This window comes from Pan troglodytes, chromosome 5 (assembly GCF_028858775.2).
Source record: "Pan troglodytes isolate AG18354 chromosome 5, NHGRI_mPanTro3-v2.0_pri, whole genome shotgun sequence".
Taxonomy (NCBI): Eukaryota; Metazoa; Chordata; class Mammalia; order Primates; family Hominidae; genus Pan; species Pan troglodytes.
The window spans coordinates 143,576,739-143,596,493 of NC_072403.2; the positions used below are offsets into that span (position 1 = coordinate 143,576,739).

Sequence of the window (19,755 nt, forward strand, 5' to 3'; positions counted from 1 at the left end):
CCTGTATGTTTATAGCAAATTGATAATATATTTCTGTTTCAATTTTACCCCTAGACCCAGGTTTTATACCATGTATTTTGAAGAACCTGATTCCTCTGGACATGCAGGTGGACCAGTCAGTGCCAGAGTAAGTTGTTGTTTTTTTAAAAGAAAAAAAAAATGTAAAATCATCTAACCCTAACCCACAAAACAAGATAGTCTTCTTTAACTTCTACTGAGCACAAATTTATTTGATACATACACAAGAAGATCAAAATAGTTAAAGGTATAAAAGGGATGCCATGGTTCAACTGCCTACTTAACCATAAAATAGTTGAAATTCTAGAAAGGACAACTGCCTTATTAACTATATATTGAATCATTTGAAAAGCCCTCATTGAATATTAGATGTGGCACTGTTGTTGCATGTAATGAAAACATCAAGGCTAGATACTATACAAGCCAATTCATACTAATGTGGTGCATTTCAGGCTAAGTCACCTGCAAGTCCGCTGTGGTATATCCGGCTGTCTACTCCCCCACAGTTCATTTATAAATTCCTTATAATTGGATTTAACATGTTATTGCCTCAGGCAGAGTTGTTTCCCTTCTAGGCTCCCATTATCATTGAAGTGGACTCTCTAATATAAGTTTATTCATTATCTAGGCCATTCTGTTATGATTTTACTACACAAACATAGTCCTTAAATATTGCTTTTAACAAAACAAGCCATTCTGTCTTCTAAACTCCGCTAAAGCCTCTATTGTCTTGGACACAGTGGAAAGTTGCAAAGGCTGCCATGAATGTGGCATTTCCCCACCCCATGGAAACTCGTTGACAATTGTCCTCAATTGGAATGCAAGCATATTCGCTCTGGCAGCATGCCTTTGCAATTTCTCAGAAAAGCTTTTTTAAAATTCCTTCCTCTTAGGCCAAAATGATTCCTAGTATAGGGACTTACTCAAGCCTCACCACTTTTAAGCCTTGGGCCTCTGTTGTATTCCTGCACAGCGCTAGACTGTATCACAGAATTGTATGCCTTTTCAGGTTACTCTAAGCATGAACTATCTAAAATATATTCACCATGCCTTCTTTTCCCTTTCTTTCTTTCTTTCTTTCTTTCTTTCTTTCTTTCTTTCTTTCTTTCTTTCTCCCTCTCTCTCTCTTTCCTTCCTTCCTTCCTTCCTTCCTTCCTTCCTTCCTTTCTTTCTTTCTTTCTTTCTTTTCTTTCTTTCTTTCCTTTTTTGAGATGGAGTCTTGCTCTGTCACCCAGGCTGGAGTGCAGTGGCGCAATCTCGGCTCTCTGCAACCTCCATGTCCCGGGTTCAAGCAGTTCTCCTGTCTCAGCCCCTTGAGTAGCTGGGACTACAGGCATGCGCCACCACGCTAGGCTAATTTTTGTATTTTTAGTAGAGACAGGGTTTCGCCATTTTGGCCAGGATGGTCTTGAACTCCTGACCTCAGGTGATCCACCTGCCTCAGCCTCCCAAAGTGTTGGGATTACAGGCATGAACCACTGCACCCAGCCATTCTTTTCTATTTTAACTGTTAGCCGTGTTTGATATGATTTGTCCTTTGAGAAGGGACACTCTATTTGCATTCGTTGCACCTTAGGAGCTGACTTGAGATTAGGTACCATGTCCTTTTTTTTTTTTTTTTTTTCCATTCAGTGGTCTAGTTCAAAACCCAAGTACATTTTAAGTATAATTTTGAAAAGTGCTGCAAAGGAAAAGATCGGAGTCCCCCAAGAGATCTATCTAGGCAGTCTCAATCTAGTCTAGAGTAGGGTGCAAATTTGGGCTGGTTAGGAGACTCTCCTCTGAGTGACAAAAAGGAAACAGAATTTGCAAGTGGTCTTATTGAGGAAAGAGCTGTGCACATAGGAGGAACACATAAAATGAACAAATGGTCTGACAAACAAATGGCTAGATGGCTCAGCAAGTTGACAGCGTGATCATGGTAAGAATAATAGTAGCAGCTCACCCTTATTTGTGTTCTGCTGTGCCAGAGCTGTTGGACAAGCTATGAGAATTATCTCGCACCAATGTCTGCAGCATTGTGTAACAGGGAAGAGGGCTAAGAGGAAGCCCAGAGAAGGAGTTAGGCACCAATCCTGCAGGGCCTTGCAGGTCCTTGCAGTCTAGAAAAAGTACAATAAGAAGCATTGAAGCATCGTAATAAAGGAGGTGACAGGACCAGATCTGTGTGTATTTAGAGATCACTTTTATTGTGTAAGAGGAATGGGTTGGAGGAAGCAGGGGAAAGTGGGGAGAGACAGGTTAGCTTTCCCAACATTCCAGAAAAGAGATAACAGTGATTTGGACTAAGGTAGAGGCAACCATTGTGGATGGAAGAAGATATAACTGAGATTCTTTTAGGAGATAGACTTGGCATGACTTAATGTGAGTTGGGTGAGGGGGTTGGGGGATCAAGATTGATTTCCTAGTCTCTATCATGTGCCAGCAGGTGGTCCCATTTATATTAATAAGACTGCTAAAGCAGGGTAAGTTTGGGGAGATGCTTGTTTTGCAATTGAGGTACCTGTGATGTCCAAATGAAGATGTCCAGAAGACAAATAAATGTGGATTTAAAGCTCAAAGGAGGTGAAGATCTGGGATATCGGCAGCATATAGATGGTGCACAGAAGTGGAGATGGCCTAAGGAGAAAGCAAAGAGAGAAAATAGAAGGGTTAGGACCAACTGTCACTTAAAACTTGAGAAGAAGAGGCAAATGAATGGAAGTAGAAGGTTTTGTGACTTTCTTAATTATTATTGTTAGTTTTAATCGCATACCTTTATTCAGAGTTAATATGACTTATAAATTGACAGTAAAAAGGCGATTTTAGTTTATTTTGGCCCATTCACTAAGTGGAAAACTTATCACTCAAACTTATCAAAGCTACTCAATTGTTGCCCATTATAGGAATTTCTTGTTTCTTTCCTTTGGTTGGGTGAGAGTTGGGAACTGGCATTTCACATTCTATGGAGTGTGTACTTCATGACAGAATCTGGGTTCAAGAAATATGTAATGATTTGGGTTGCATGATCCCTTTCCTGTGAGAACTCATGCTCTCCTTGAGAGGCAGACGGGTACACAGATTATTTCAAAACTGTAAAGAGTCCAATGGCAGCTATATGCCAGGGTGCTGGCAGAGGACAGAAGAGGAGGGAGTTCTTGGTGTGGTTGGGGGAGTGAATCAGATGACTATGTAAAAGGAACGTTATGTCATGACAACAGGTGGAAACAGTAACTCTCGCTGGCAAACCAAAGTGCAGGTCACACTAAGACTGAAGGTCAGGAAAGCATCTTGGAGTTGATGATGGATTGAGCTGTAGATAGAGAGTGGCTTGTGTTCAAGTCCTGCTCTGTCCCTTATTAACTGAAGGACTGTGAACATGTCACTTAACTTCTTTAAACCTCAAGTTTCCTGACCTTTACAACTGACTGTTCCAGTAGCACTTTCCATGAATATTTGCTGTGGGGATTTCAAGAGATAATGCACTAAAGACCTTAACTCTATCAGGCTTGTAAAATTCCTTCTCAAAAAAAGAAAAAGAAGAGGCAATCGTTGTTATAATAGTACTCTGAGAGATAAAACATTTCTTTCCCCAATCCATTGCTATTATGCTTTCTTATTCACTGGAAAAAAAAAAACACAGAAAATTTACATCAGTGAAATTTACTTAAACTTTATATCAGTTCCATGATTATATTCGTAAAGTGTAGAAAATTAAAAAACACAAAGGAGTGAGTATAAACAATAAAATAAAAATGAACTCCAATTCTACTATTTAGAGACAACCACTGTCAATAGTACTTTGATATATTTCCTTATAGTTTTCTGTGTATGCATGTTTACTAAGAAATGCTAAATATATTTCAAAACAAAATCAGGATTATGCAATATGTATACAGTTTGGTTTTCATTTTTATTGCTTAACATTGTTTTGTGACTATTTTCCTATGCCATTGTTTTTGTGGGGGATGGGGAGAGGGAGTTTCACTCTTTCACCCAGACTGGAGTGAAGTGGTGCAATCTTGGCTCACTGCCCCCCCAGGGTTCAAGTGATTCTCCTGCCTCAGCTTCCCTAGTAGCTGGGATTATAGGTGCCTGCCAGCACGCCCAACTAATTTTTGCATTTTTAGTAGAGACGGGGTTTCGCCATTTTGGCCAGGCTTGTCTCAAACTCCTGACTTCAAGTGATCCACCTGCCTCAGCCTCCCAAAGTGTTAGGATTACAGGCATGAGCCACCACACCCTGCCCCACTGTTCTTTAAAAGTATCTTTTCATGGATATAGAGTAAGTCTTCTTAAGAATGTGTCATCATTTACTTTTCCTTGTGGCCAAGCGTGTCAGCTCACACCTGTAATTCCAACACTTTGAGAGGCTGAGGCAGGAGGATCACTTGAGCCCAGGAGTTTGAGAACAGCCTGGGAAACTTAATGAGATCGAATCTCTACAAAAAATTAAAGAATTAGCCAGGCATGATGGTGTCCACCTGTGGTGCTAGCTACTCAGGAGGCTGAGACAGGAGGATTGCTTTAGTCCATAAGATCAAAGCTGCAGTGAGCTGTGATTGTGTCACTGTACTCTAGCCTGGGCAACAGAGTAAGACCCTGTCCCTAAAAATAAATAAATAAATAACTTATTTTTCCTTGCATTTAAATTATAAATCAATAATGTGATGACTGTTTGTATGCAAGTCTCCATTTGTACTCCAAGTGTTGACTTAGGACAAATGCCCAGAAGTAGAATTGTTGAGTTGCAGATGCTCTTTTTAACTCCCTGGAAACCTATTGTCACATGACCCTCTGAAATGTATGTGACCCTTAGGCTGTCTTAGAAGTATCTGTCCACTCTTCTTTCTAACTGAGAGCATCACTATGAAAATTTTTACAGTTGAATAGTGTTAGTTGACATTCAACATGGTTTCACGTATTTATTGGCCAGCAGTCTATCTTCCTTTGTAGGAAGTATGATTTAGATTTTTGTTTATAGAAATTTAGGGAATTGGTATTTGATGAATATGGTAGCATGGGTGCTAGTGCTGGGCTCTGATGTTCTGTTTCAAAACCAGCAATTTCAGAGATGGAGATGTGTTTAATTTTTACTTGATTAGATAACGGTTTGGCTAATTAAGACAATTCATTACGACAATCTTAACTCCAAATTATTTTTTAGGTAATTAAAGCCTTACAGGTAGTAGATCATGCTTTTGGGATGTTGATGGAAGGCCTGAAGCAGCGGAATTTGCACAACTGTGTCAATATCATCCTTCTGGCTGACCATGGTATGCTTTTAAAAAACATTCTTATTTTATCATTGACTACAATTTATCACTTCAGAAATCATACACAAATAATAGTGATATTTTAAAATCTCTACTTCCAGACCTAAAGTCTCTTGAAGAAGCAAGGAATGAATTGTGGTAGAATGTGATGAAAAGAGGACTACATTAAATTTTCTAGTTTAATTATTCTGATACCCCTGAAAACCTACCCACAGACACTATGTTTTGTAAAAGTAGAGTTAATGATATTTAACAGGGATGTGGTTGGGTTTTTATTCAATCTAAAAAGTGCTTTGGGGCCTTCTTTCCAGCCATGATTCGTTCATGTAGATTGGCTGCAGTTTACTGTAATTGGCAAGTTTTGCCACACCGTGTGTTTTTTTTTTTTAGTTATGTAAATAGATGTGTGTTTATTCATAGCTTTTCATCTTTAAAGTTACTGTCACCTCACATTTCTCTACTTGAGGTTAACTCTTGATTTTGGTTAACCTGAATGTTAAAGGAAGTGAAACAGTGGAGACACCCTCTCCCACCTCACGCAAAATGCATTCAAAGTTTTGAAGTACATATGCACTCGTTCTACAGGTTTTTTTTTTTTTTTTTTTTTTTTTTGAGATAGAGTCTTGCTCTGTCACCCAGGCTGGAGTGCAGTGGCCCGATCTTGGCTCACTGCAAGCTCTGCCTCCCGAGTTCATGCCATTCTCCTGCCTCAACCTCCTGAGTAGCTGGGGTTACAGGCACCCACCACCATGCCTGGCTAATTTTTTTGTATTTTTAGTAGCAATGGGGTTTCACCGTGTTAGCCAGGTTAGTCTCAATCTCCTGACTTTGTGATCCGCCCACCTCAGCCTCCCAAAGTGCTGGGATTACAGGCGTGCGCCACCGGGCCTGCCCTCTACAGATATTTTTTTAAGTGCCTACTCAATGATAGGTACTTTCCTAGATATGGAGTAGATCCTTCCTAGCTAGGGTGGTCAAACTGTCTTCTTGAGGAGGACATTTAAAGTCAAGCCCCAATATCTGTGAAGGGACCAGCCATGGGGCATGAGGAAGAAAAATAGTGTGTCTGCAGAACTTTTGGTCGTATTTTAGAGCATCCAGATAACGGGAAACATAGTAATGTATTTTTAAAATTTCTAAGGTAGTTCCCTAACACTTTGCCTTATTGTTTTAAAATTAAACGGAAACTTTTGATGTACATTTTGTTAAAAGAAATTAATTAAAATAATAATTTATATGCAAGCCAGGCACCATGGCTCAAGCCTGTAATCCCCGCACTTTGGGAGGCTGAGGTGGGTGGATCACCTGAGGTCAGGAGTTCGAGACCAGCCTGGCCAATATGGTGAAACCCCATCTCTACTAAAAATACAAAATTAGCCAGGTGTGGTGGCACATGCCTGTAGTCCCAGCTACTTGGGAGGCTGAGACAGGAGAATCACTTGAACCCGGGAAATGGAGGCTGCAGTGAAGTGAGATCACACCACTGCACTATAGCCTGGGCAACAGAGCAAGACTCTGTCTCAAAAAAAAAAAAAAAAAATCATGTGCAGTCTGAAAAATCTTCAAATAAAAAAGGTTAACTACCAAATCTTTTTATAGCACGTACTCCTCATATAAATTTAAATTACTTTATACTTTTTTTTGAGACAGAATTTTGTTCTGTCACTTAGGCAGGAGTGCAGTGGCACAATCTCGGCTCACTGCAACCGCCACCTTCGAGGTTCAAATGATTCTCGTGCCTTAGCCTCTCGAGTAGATGGGACTATAGGGGCACGCCACCATGCCTGGCTAACGTTTGTATTTTTTGGTAGGGATGGGGTTTATCATGTTGGCTAGGCTGGTCTTGAACTCCTGGCCTCAAGTGAGCCGCCCACCTCAGCCTCCCAAAGTGTTAGGATTACAGGTGTGAGCCACGGAGCACAGCCTAAATAATATACTTTTAAAGGTAAAGGTTATTTCCATTAATCTATTATACATTGAACAAATGATCTGTTTATGATACCCATCTGTTCTTCCCTCAAACGTGACCCTTCTCCACTGCCACAATTTTCTGCCAGAGTAGAGTAATAGGGTGAATTGCGTAAATTCTCAGTGAAGCTTAGTTTGAGATCTGTAACATAAAATGTCTTCTATTTGACAAGACAGAAATCAACCGTTGCCATTTATATACGTTCAGTGGGTTATTATGATTATTTTTTTATTCAGGAATGGACCAGACTTACTGTAACAAGATGGAATACATGACTGATTATTTTCCCAGAATAAACTTCTTCTACATGTACGAAGGGCCTGCCCCCCGCATCCGAGCTCATAATATACCTCATGACTTTTTTAGTTGTAAGTATGAAGACACCTATATGAAAAAAGGGTAAAACTGAAAATGAATAACCATAGTCCACTAATTCTGAGAGGAAGTTGGGATTATCAGACCCTCTACTGACTTCTTGAGAAGACCACAGAGAAACAAGTGGGAAATTCCCATGCTTAAGTACAGTCTATAAAGTCTATGGTAATATCTAATATTGTTAGGTTGAAATATATCCTACTCAGTTCTAAATGCTAAAATAATTCTTTGCTTGAAATAATTTTTAATATAATTTTACCAGATCACAGTTATTAATAAGTGAATGTATCAAATTCAACTGAGTGGTTCACATTCTTTGCATTTGTTCGTTATCAATTGTAATGTCATTTATTTCTTTTTCTTTTGAAACAGTTAATTCTGAGGAAATTGTTAGAAACCTCAGTGTAAGTATACAATACTCTTAATACATATATTTAAGTTAATGCAATGACCTTAATCTGGGTTTTTGAGAAATTCATATTGTATATTTCTAAGTCTAAGCTACTTGGAATTTATTTTTAAACCTTCCATCAATATTATTTTATATGCATATTAGTTGCTTTTATCTTAGTTGTTTTCATTTTGGAGCTGACACATCCACAGAAATTAGCTTGCAGTAATAGTAGCACTAAATCCTGGCTTATATTGAAAGGGCTGATGTCCCATTCAAAAGGGTTGCATTAGTGAGCTTCAGGTAGCACTGTCTTTCTCATTTTTTGTGTGACTAATATAAGAGGATAGTGAATTATACCTCTTACAGATCTTTTTTTTAGTAGTCAAAAAGATAATCTCTTTACTCACTAAGTATAATTGCAACTGCTTTTGATTGGTTCCCATATCCCAAATTGTAAGTAAATGAGTAGAGAAACTTCCAGATATCTTAAAGCAATATTTTTGAAAGTACAATTCACTACTCCTGGAGAGACCTGGAATGGTCTTCTGTAATAGTTTTGTTATTTATTTATTTATATTTATTTTACCTTTACAATGTTTGCCTTTATTAACTTTTTTTAAAAAATTCAACTTTCATGTTAGATACAGAGGGTACATGTGCAGATTTGTTACATGGGAATATTGTGTGAGTCTGAGGTTTGGAATATGGAACCTATCATCCTGGTAGTGAGCATTGTACCCAATAAGTAGTTTTTTAACCCATACACCTCCTCTTCCCTCTAGTAGTCCACAGTGTCTATTGTTCCCATACTTATGTTCACGTGTGTTCAATGTTTAGCTCCCACTTACAACATGCAGTATTTGGTTTTCTGTTCCTGCATTAATTTGCTTAGGATTATGGCCTCCAGCTCCATTCATGGTGCTGCAAAGGACATGATTTCATTCTTTTTTATGGCTGCATAGTATTCTATGATGTATATGTACCACATTTTCTTTATCCAATATACCATTGTTGAGCACCTGGGTTGATTCCATGTCTTTGCTATTGTGAATAATGCAGCAATACACATATGAGTTTATGTGTCTTTTTGGTAGAATGGTTTATTTTGGTGGAGGGGTATATCCCCAGTAATGGGATTGCTGGGTAGAATGGTATCTCTGTTTTAAGTTCTTTGAGAAATCTCTAGACTGCTTTCCACAGTGGCTGGACTAATTTATACTTCCATCAACAGTATATAAGTGTTCCTTTTTCTGCAGCCTCACCATAGCATCTATTGTTTTTTGACTTTTTAGCGGTGGCCATTCTGACTAGTGTGAGATGGTATCTCATTGTGGTTTTGATTTGCTGACAAAAACAAGCAATTGGGAAATAACATAATAAACGGTGCTGGAATAACTAGCCAGCCACATGAACATTGAAACTGGACCCCTACCTTTTGCCATATATCAAAATTAACTCAAAATGGATTAAAGATTTAAATATAAGACCTCAAACTATAAAAATCCTGGAAGGCAACCTAGGAAATACTCTTCTTGACATGGGTCTTGGCAAATAATTTTTGGCTAAGTCCCCAAAAGCAATTACAACAAAACAAAAAATAGGTGAGACCTAATTAAACTAAGAGCTTCTGCATAGCCAAAGAAACTATCAACAGAGCAAACAGCCTACAGAATGGGAGGAGATATTCACAAACTACAACGAAGGCCTAATATCCAGAATCTATAGGGAATTTAAACAAATCAACAAGCAAAAAACAAATAACCCCATTAAAAAGTGAGCAAAACAAATGAAGACACTTCTCAAAAGAAGACATACAAGTAGCCAGCAAACATGTTAAAAAATACTCAGCTTCACTAATTCTCAGAAAAATGTAAACCAAAACCACAATGGAATAGTTTTTATAGTTATATATTTAAAATATATTCACAAATATTTATCTACTACATGAAATTCATGACTTCACTATTGTTTGCAATGCGACTGTAACTATTTGAGTACAGGGGTATGCAGTTACAGGCTTACCTTGCTTCACTGCATTGTGCTTTCTAGATGTTGCATTTTTTTACCAATTGAAAGTTTTGTGGCAGCTCTGCACTGAGCATGTCTATCCAGTGCCATTTTTTCAACAGCATTGCCCGCTTCATGTCTCTGTGTCACCTTTTGTTAATTCTCACAGTACTTCAAATTTTTCATTATTATTATATGTGCTCTGGTGATATGTGATCAGTTACCTTTGATGTTACTATTGTAATTGTTTTGGGGCACCATGAATCCTACTCATAGAAGATGGCAAACTTAACAGATAAATATTACGTGTGTGCTGATTGCTCCACAAACTGGCTGTTTCCCGTCCCCCTCCTCACCTCTGGACTCTTCTATTCCCTGAGGCATAACAATATTGAAATTAGGCCAATTAGTAATGCTACAATGGCTTCTAAATGTTAAAGTAAAAGGAATAGTGACACATTTCTCATTTTAAATCAAAAGCTAGAAATGATTAAGCTTAATGAGGAAGGCATGTTGAAAGTTAAGATGGGCCAAAAGCTAGGCCTGTTGCATCAAACAATTAGCCAAATTGTCATAACAAAAGAAAAGTTATTGAAGGAAATGAGAAGTGCTATTCTAGTGAATACATACATAATAAGAAAGTGAAACAGCCTCATTGCTGACATGGAGAAAGTTTTAGTGGCTGGATAGAAAATCAACTAGCCACAACAGTCTTTTAAGCCAAAACCTAATTCAGAGCAAGACACTAACTCTTTCTTCAACTTTATGAAGGCTGAAATGGGTGAGGAAGTTGCAGAAGAAAAGTTTAAAGCTAGCAGGGGTTTGTTAGTGAGATATAAAGAAAGAAGTCTTCTGGCCAGGTGCGGTGGCTCACGCCTATAATCCTAGCACTTTGGGAGGCCGAGGCAGGTGGATCATTTGAGGTCAGGAGATCGAAACCAGCCTGGCCAACATGGTGAAACCCCGTCTCTACTAAAAATCAAAAAAAAAAAAAAAAAAAAAAAAAAAAAAAAAAAAGCCAGGCGTGGTTTTGGGCACTTGTTATCCCAGCTACTTGGGAGGCTGAGGCAGGAAAATTGCTTGAACCCGGAAGGCGGAGGTTGCAGTGAGCTGAGATCACGCCACTGCACTCCAACCTGGGCAACAGAGTGAGACTCTATTTAAGAGAGAGAGAGAAAAAAAGAAGAAGCCTTCTCCATAACAGAAAAGTGCAAGGTGAAGCAGCAAGTATTTGTGATGACATAGAAGCTGCAGCAAGTTATCCGGAAGATCTAGCTAAGATCATTGATGAAAATGGCCACACTAAGCAACATATTTTCAATGTAGAGGAAACAGCCTTCCATTGGAAGAAGATGCCATCTAGGACTTTCATAGCTAGAGAAGAGAAGTCAATGCTTGACTTCAAAACTTCAAAGGACAGGCTGACTCTTTTTTTAGGGGCTAATGCAGCTGGTGACTTGAAATTGAGCCAATGTTCATTCTGAAAATCCTAGGGCCCTTACGAATTATGCTCAATCGACTCTACCTGTGCTCTGTAAATGGAACAACAAAGCCTGATGACAGCTCATCTGTTTATAGCATCCGTTTCCTGAATATTTTAAACTCACTGTTGAGACTTTCTGCTCAGAAAAAAAGGTTCCTTTCTAAAGATTGCTGTTTATTGAGAATGTACCTGGTCACCCAAGAGTTCTGATGAAGATGTACAAGGAGATGGATATTTTCATGTCTGCTAACACATCTATTCTGCAGGCCATGGATCAAGGAGCAATTTTAACTTTCAAGTCTTACTCTTTAAGAAATACATTTTATAAGACTATTGTCTTAAATAAGGATTCCTCTGATTGATCTAAGCAAAGTATTATAAAGTGAAAACCTGGAAATGATTCACCATTCTAGATACCATTAAAAACATTTGTGATTTGTGGGAGGTCAAAATATCATCATTAATAGGAGTTTGGAAGAAGTTGATTCCAACCCTCCTGGATAACTTTGAAGGGTTCATGACTTCAGCAGAGGAAGTAACTACAGTCGTGGTAAAAATAGAAAGAGAACTAGAATCAGAAATGGAGCCCGAAGCTGTGACTGAGTTGCTGCAATCTCATGAGAAAACTGGAACAGATGAAGAGCTGCTTCTTACGGATGAGTAAAGAAAGCGGTTTCTTGAGATGGAATCTAACCCTGTGAAGATGCCATAAACATTGTTGAAAAGACAACAAAGGATTTAAATTATTCCATAAACTTAGTGGCTAAAGCAGCAGCTTTGAGAGGACTTGAGAGGATTGACTCTAATTTTGAAAGAAGTTCTACTGTGGGTAAAATGTTATAAAACAGTTTCGGATGCTACAGAGAAATACTTTGTGAAAGGCAGGGTCCACTGATGCAGCCAACTTCATTTCTGTCTCATTTTAAGAAATTACCACAGCCACCCCAGCCTTCAGCAACCACCATTTTGATCAGTCAGCAGCCATCAACATTGAAGCAAGGCCCTCTACGATCAAAAAAGATGACAACTCACTGAACTCTCAGAGGATCATTGTCATTTTAAGCAATTAAGTAATTTAAAATTCAGGTATGTAGTTTTTAGACATAGTGCTGTTGCACACTTAAAAGATTACAGTATAGTGTAAACATATTTATGTGCACTGGGAAACCAATTCATATGACTTGCTTTATTGTGGTGGTCTGGAACTGAGTTCAAAATATCTCCAAGGTATGCCTGTGGAGTAAAATCTCTGAGGTTGGAGTGCAAAGGACTGACGATAAATGCTGAGCAAAGAGTGGTTAATATAATCTGGGACCCACTGCAAGTTTCAAGTAGAATGCCCATTAGAGCAGAAATTCTTTACAGTAATGATCACTCTGTTTTTCTCTCAACACCTTCTAGTATGCCGATCTTGAGTAAAAACTGTGGACATTCTTGCCCACCCCTTCTGCTGAAGTGTATACATGCAATGTGTTCATGCGGAGTGGATGCATAGTTCAGCATTTTCAACATGTGGACTCTCTAAATCCATATATGGTTTTCTTTTTGTTTCGTCACCTCATGATCCCTATAGCTGAAGCTCTGTTGGTGAAGAAGGGCAAATCTCTAATAATCCCAGTCGTGCAAGGGGATTGAGTATCACAGTCTTTGGAAATCCATTGCATGGCATCACAGATATGGACTGGACCTAGAGTTACAAAGGCCCAAAGAAATGGGCTACCATTTCACATAGTCCATCCTTCCCAAGAAAATATTTCATGTGGTAGTATTCCCAGCAGTGCTGTTCCCTGGGCCTATATTGAGCTTATTCTGGACAGAATTAACCAAGCATGAAGTGGCAACTTTTTAAGTTCTGCAGCACTCTGACTACATGAGAGACATCACTACTATTTATTCTGAGATAAAATGTCAAAAACGGCCGGGCACGGTGGCTCATTCCTGTAATCCCAGCACTTTGGGAGGCCGAGGCGGGTGGATCACTTGAGGTCAGGAGTTCGAGACTAGCCTGACCAACATGGTGAAATATCTTCTCTACTAAAAATACAAAAATTAGCCGGGCATGGTGGTGGATGCCTGTAATCCCAGCTACTCTGGAGACTGAGGCAGGAGAATTGCTTGAACCCAGGAAGCAGAGGTTGCAGTGAGCTGAGATCATACCGCTGCACTCCAGCCTGAGTGATAGAGCAAGACTCAGTCTCAAAAAAAAAAAAAGAAAGAGAAAAAAAAAAGTCAAAAATTGTATCTCAACTCTGTAGACTTCATTCCAAATTCTCAAATGCAAAGAATCACCAGTACTTCTTCACAGGTAGGCAGTGTGCCTCCGGTTTTCTCTGGATTTACTCTGGCTACACAAAGGCCAGGAAAGTGTGACAATTACACACAGGGACAAATTATAGTTAGTCCCTTGCATCTTGGGGGAAGCTGCATACTCAGCAGCTGCCAGGTTGTGCCTGCCTGGAAGTTACAAAAATATTGGCTTAAGAAAGAAGTAATGATAAATAAAACAGTAGAAGCATAAGAAGCCTAGAAAATATACCAAAATAGGCAAGAAAAAACTGGCAAAAATATGTTTGCAATATATACTTTTGTTTTTCCTCTTTCATTCTATAAACTCTCCCTGCTCTCCCATTGTCTATATTTTGTTTAAATTTTGTTTGTGTAAATTATGTGCTTCATAGTTTCTCTTATTTTTCTTATCTAAATTGACCCTGAGATAATAGTGACACACACTTGTTAATATATATGATATATTGTGGTTTAAAATAAATGAGAAAATGAGGAAATAGGAAAAATTTCGTTTCCTTTGTTTATGGTTTTTCTTCTTGTTTCTCAAAATGGTCATGAGGGAAAGTTCCTTTGTAGTTCTATTTCTCATTACCTCATTTTTCTTTTACATAAATAGATACCAATGTGATTTGCATTTCTACAATTTTAAAATATGCCATACAGTCATAATTGTTAAAGAAACAAAATTTTACTCCAATTTGTAAGGAAACCATGATTTTTTTACAAATAGGGAGACTATAATAGGTTTCAAAAGCCATTGACTTGATTGGAAAACTAAGCAAATGTAGGTTATTTAAAAGATAAATTGAGTCTGTTGGAAAGTACTTTTTTGTGCAATTAAACTACTTTTTAATTTTTTTACTCATATCTACTAATATGGTATATATATTTATATGTAATTTAGACTCAAAAGTTGTCATTATCACTCTAAATCTAGATGTCTGTCCATTTTCTGTTAAAAAAGAGGGTAATTCATAGTGGTTTAATATATATATAATATATGGTTATATATATTACATATAATATATAACCATATATGGTATATATTATATGGCTATATGATATATGATATATGATATATGGTTATATATGATATATGGTTATATATGATATAATATGTAGTTATATATGATATATGGTATATGATATGATATGTATATATGATATGATATATATGATATGTGATGTATATGATATATAGTTATATATTATACACTATATATGATATATAGTTATATATTATACACAATATATGATATATAGTTATATATTATACACTATATATGATATATAGTTATATATTATACACTATATATGATATATAGTTATATATTATACAACTATATATGATATACAGTTATATATAATATATATGGTTATATATGATATATAGTTATATATTATATATGTTTATATATTATATATTATATATGGTTATATATTATATATTATATATATGGTTATATATACACACACACACACACCCCCAGGAATAAAAACTGAAAACATTAACTCATAATTTAAATCAGATTTTTTATTTTTTTGAGACAGTCTCACTCTATGGCCCAGGCTGGAGTGCAATGGGGTGATCTTGGCTCACTGCAACCTCCGCCTCCTGGGTTAAATCAGATTTTTAATTGCAACCTGATTATCATTGCAACGGCAAAAGTAATAACTAGGGGATCTGACTACATTGATAATAGGTTTAATATTCCTATTGTATTAGCCAAGCTGAAATCCCCTTACTTTTAAAAGGTGCTTCATAAATTGATGTAGAAGATGAACTTTTAAAATTAATTTGCATATCTTATGTATCATAAAGAAATATTTACTTGCTTTTCAGTGCCGAAAACCTGATCAGCATTTCAAGCCCTATTTGACTCCTGATTTGCCAAAGCGACTGCACTATGCCAAGAACGTCAGAATTGACAAAGTTCATCTCTTTGTGGATCAACAGTGGCTGGCTGTTAGGTTCGTGTATCTGTTTACTTATCTCATAATGCCTTTAATAACCATCTGTCATTATAAGTCTACTTAACCTTACCCTGCTATTATCATCACTGTGAATTTTCCTGAGCATTGACATTTTCTTGCCTTTTTGTATGCTATTTAGCAGTTCTGCGTTTGAAGTGATCGTTATTAGATTGCTGATTTTAGCATCCTTATCTTAACAATATAGATGAGAATGAGGAGTAAGGCTAAGAGTGTGCCCAGGGACTGTAAGTGCCAGCACCTTCCTACCCCCACTATGCTGTCCATTAAGGCAGCAGACAGATGATATCAGTTGTCTTTCAGCCTGATAATGAGTGATTGATTACACAACTCTTTAAGACCTTTGTCATCTTTGTGGTTTTTATAAAAGAGCACATACAGGGCTGTAAGACCAAGCTAATGAATTAGTTGTAACATTTATTTCTTATTACTATTTATAATGGTAATTTATGTTGATTATTGAAACATTGGCAAAATTTAAATGTGCTTAGAGAAAACAGAAACCACTTTGACTTTGTGCATGCTATTTAGCAGTTCTGCATTTCAAGTGATTGTTATTAGACATTATGACTCACTCCATCTTAAATAACCAATTAATCCATTGATTCAACATTTTATTGTATGCTTGCCATGTATGCACCAGGCCCTGTTCTAGGCATTTGAGATACAGATCTGTCTCCTGCTCTCATGTACTGTAGTGGAGAAAACTGAAAATAAGCCAATAAACAAATAAATATACACTTTGTGATAGCTGATAATTCCTATTTTTGTATTTCATACCAGCACTTTTTTCCTTATGCATAAGTAGATATAAAAAGTATCTGGACTTTATGGCATTTTTCTAGCCTATTTAATATGTATGAATGTAATGCCAGGGGGATAGAATGACAATGGCAATACAGTGGCTAAGAGATATGTTTGACAAAGAAAAAGGAGATGACACTTTGGGAGGCCAATGCGGGCAGGTCACTTGAGGCCAGGAGTTCGAGACCAGCCTGGCCAACATGAAGAAAAATACAAAAAATTAATAAAAATACAAAAATTAGCCAGGCATGGTAGCACCTGTAATCCAAGCTACTTGAGAGGCTGAGGTAGGAGAATTGCTTGAACCCGGGAGGCGGAGGTTGCAGTGAGCCAAGATCGCACCACTGCACTCCAGCCTAGGCGACAGATCAAATTAGTATTTGATTCCATAAAAAAAAAAAAGGAAAGAAAGGAAAAGAAAGGAAATGGAGATGAAAGAACACAAGGGACAAGGGACAAGGGAATTAGGCTCCAACATTCAGGATCAGGAACTGGGGATTTGGCTAAGCCTATTCTATAAAATAACCTGGAAACCCCTGTTGGGCCTGAGAGTGCAGTTTCACACTGGTTCACTAGATGGCGCTGACCCCTCTCTTTGGGATCGAAGTTTATTAGCCCTTTGTGTAGACGGGTGGCTGTACTGTGGCTCAGGACATTCTCTAGAAAGTATTTTCCTTAAATATGTGAACAAAATTAAGCTCTACTAATATTAAATACATACAACTGTTAGTAATTTAGGTATGTAATATATAAATAAATATATGTCCAAGTTGGGGTACATTCTCCAGATATTTACTGTTAAGAGTATAACACCAAACAAGTTAGGTCACTGGTACAGAAGGAGAAAGAGCTGTAAAGTGAGAGCTCGCCCACCCAAATACCTCTGGGTATCATGTATTAATACTCAATCTCAAATGGTGAGCTGTTTATTCTTTTAAAAACCTGCACTGAAATGTTAAAAGAACTGCAACCCAAGAGTCCACGGCCAGGCTCCCCACCTAGCTAGGTTGTGGGAACTTGGAAAAATTAATATCTTAGAGTCTAATTTTTCTCATCTGTAACACAAGATTAGCCTAGTTTTATTATTTTCTTGCCATTAACATACAAAGTAAACTAACTTACATCAAAGGAAATTTTGAATACAGCCTTAACAAGAGAGCAAGTGAAGAATCTAATCTGGGCCAGGCACGGTGGCTCACGCCTGTAATCCCAGCTCTTTGGGAGGCTGAGGCGGGCAGATAACAAGGTTAGGAGTTTGAGATCAGCCTGGCCAACATGGTGAAACCCCATCTCTACTAAAAAAATACAAAAATTGGCCAGGCATGGTGGCGTGTGCCTGTAATCCCAGCTACTTGGGAGGCTGAGGCAAGATAATTGCTTGAACCTGGGAGGCGGAGGTTGCAGTGAGCCAAGATCACACCACTGCACTCCAGCCTGGGCAACAGAGCAAGACTCTGTCTCAAAAAAAAGAGAATCTAATCTGATTAAATCCTGGGTTCACTCTCTCCAACTCTTAAAACACAAGCCTCCAGCTACTTATTTTCTAGTGAAAGTACATCATCTTTAGTAATAATGTGCATCATTTGATAATTAGGTTAGGTCCCCTTTGCACAGTTATAGCAAATTTCAACAGTTTGTATAATCTATTTTCATCATCATCTTTATTTTACCTAAAATGTGTTAGATTTTACTAATTTGGGGAAACCTGATGTTTTGATATAGTAGAAGTATTAATAAAGTGCTTTTTTAAAAGAACATGAATATTAGCTTCTAATTTTGGATCAGCAACTGACAAATAAATTTCAGGCACCTTTTTAAGAACTAGAGATAACCAACAAAGTACCCGACCAAAGGATCTTTGCCCAGGTAGGAAGATAACAGCTATAATCAGATGGGATAACTATTGCACTAGAACCAAGTACAAGGCTCAAGGAAGCAAAAATTACAGACCCAGGTGTGAATGTCAAGGAGCATCAGAGAATGCTTCCTGGTAGGGGTGGTTGCTGATCGGGGTTTGGAAGACTTATGATGGGATAGGATACGTGTTGCCATACAGCAGGTCTGCCCTGTGCAGTCTGTCGGTTGTACAGTGGCATCCTGCCAACAAGGTGAGTGGGAGTGGAAATGGAATCTTTGCTCAGCTCACCAAGCCTTAACAGGGGCTGCATTGGCAGGAGGAAGGGGATTCGTTTTTTGTGGTTGTTGTTGTTGTTGTTTTTGCCAAAAGTGCCATCTGCTTGCCAAGTCTTGAACACTGCCAGGCCGCGTCTTTCAAAAGGCACCTTTTTTTCTCTCAATGATCTACCCAGAGCACCTTTTTTTTTTTTGAGATGGAGTCTCGCTCTGTCGCCCAGGCTGGAGTGCAGTGGCACGATCTTGGCTCATTGCAAGCTCCGCCTCCCAGGTTCATGCCATTCTCCTGCCTCAGCCTCCCGAGTAGCTGGGACTACAGGCACCCACCACCACACCCGGCTAATTTTTTGTATTTTTAGTAGAGACGAGGTTTCACCATGTTAGCCAGGATGGTCTCGATCTCCTGACCTCGTGATCCGCCCTCCTTGGTCTCCCAGTGCCGGGATTACAGGCGTGAACCACCGTGCCGGCCTGAGCACCTTTTTAAAGCCAGCAGTAGCTCTAGGGCAAGAAAGGGTAAAGAGAAGGAGGCAGGTTTCCAGATGGAAGAACGAGATTCCTGCAGTTGCAAGTAGTTCTGCATTGCTGGAGCACTGAGTGTATGAAGCCATCATGTGTACAAAGGACCTTGTCTGAAATGACTAAGGAGTGTGACTTTGATCTTGAAGAAAGTAGGCTGTTGGTAGATACAGGTGGCTTGAGGTGAATATAGGGATATTTGCTTTTGGAGAGGTCCTTCAAGATGCTACATGGACGAGGATGGTCTAGCACAGTGGTCCCCAACCCTTTTGGCACCAGGGACCGGTTTCATAGAAGACAGTTTTTCCAGGGTGGGGGCAGGAAGGGGGGGTGGTTTCAGAATGATTCAAGCGCATGACGTTTATTGTGCACTTTATTTCAGTTATTATTACACTGTAATGGATAATGAAATAATTATACAACTCGTTATACTGTAGAATCAGTGGGAGCCCTGAGCTTGTTTTCCTGCAACTAGATGGTCCTATCTGGGGGCGATGGGAGACAGTGATAGGTCATCAGG

The 19,755-nt window shown here is 38.4% G+C and overlaps 1 protein-coding gene across 4 annotated transcripts in view; it reads left to right on the forward strand.

The window, feature by feature from the left end:
* ENPP3 (ectonucleotide pyrophosphatase/phosphodiesterase 3) overlaps positions 1 to 19,755 on the forward strand; it is a 102,106-nt gene that overhangs the window by 49,711 nt on the left and 32,640 nt on the right. For all 4 annotated transcript variants that reach the window (XM_054686323.2, XM_054686324.2, XM_054686325.1 and 1 more), the window contains 5 exons: positions 55 to 127; positions 5,165 to 5,273; positions 7,479 to 7,610; positions 7,990 to 8,021; positions 15,631 to 15,758. In XM_054686323.2, the coding sequence (XP_054542298.1) occupies positions 55 to 127; positions 5,165 to 5,273; positions 7,479 to 7,610; positions 7,990 to 8,021; positions 15,631 to 15,758 (474 nt within the window). The remainder of the gene's footprint in view (positions 1 to 54; positions 128 to 5,164; positions 5,274 to 7,478; positions 7,611 to 7,989; positions 8,022 to 15,630; positions 15,759 to 19,755) is intronic.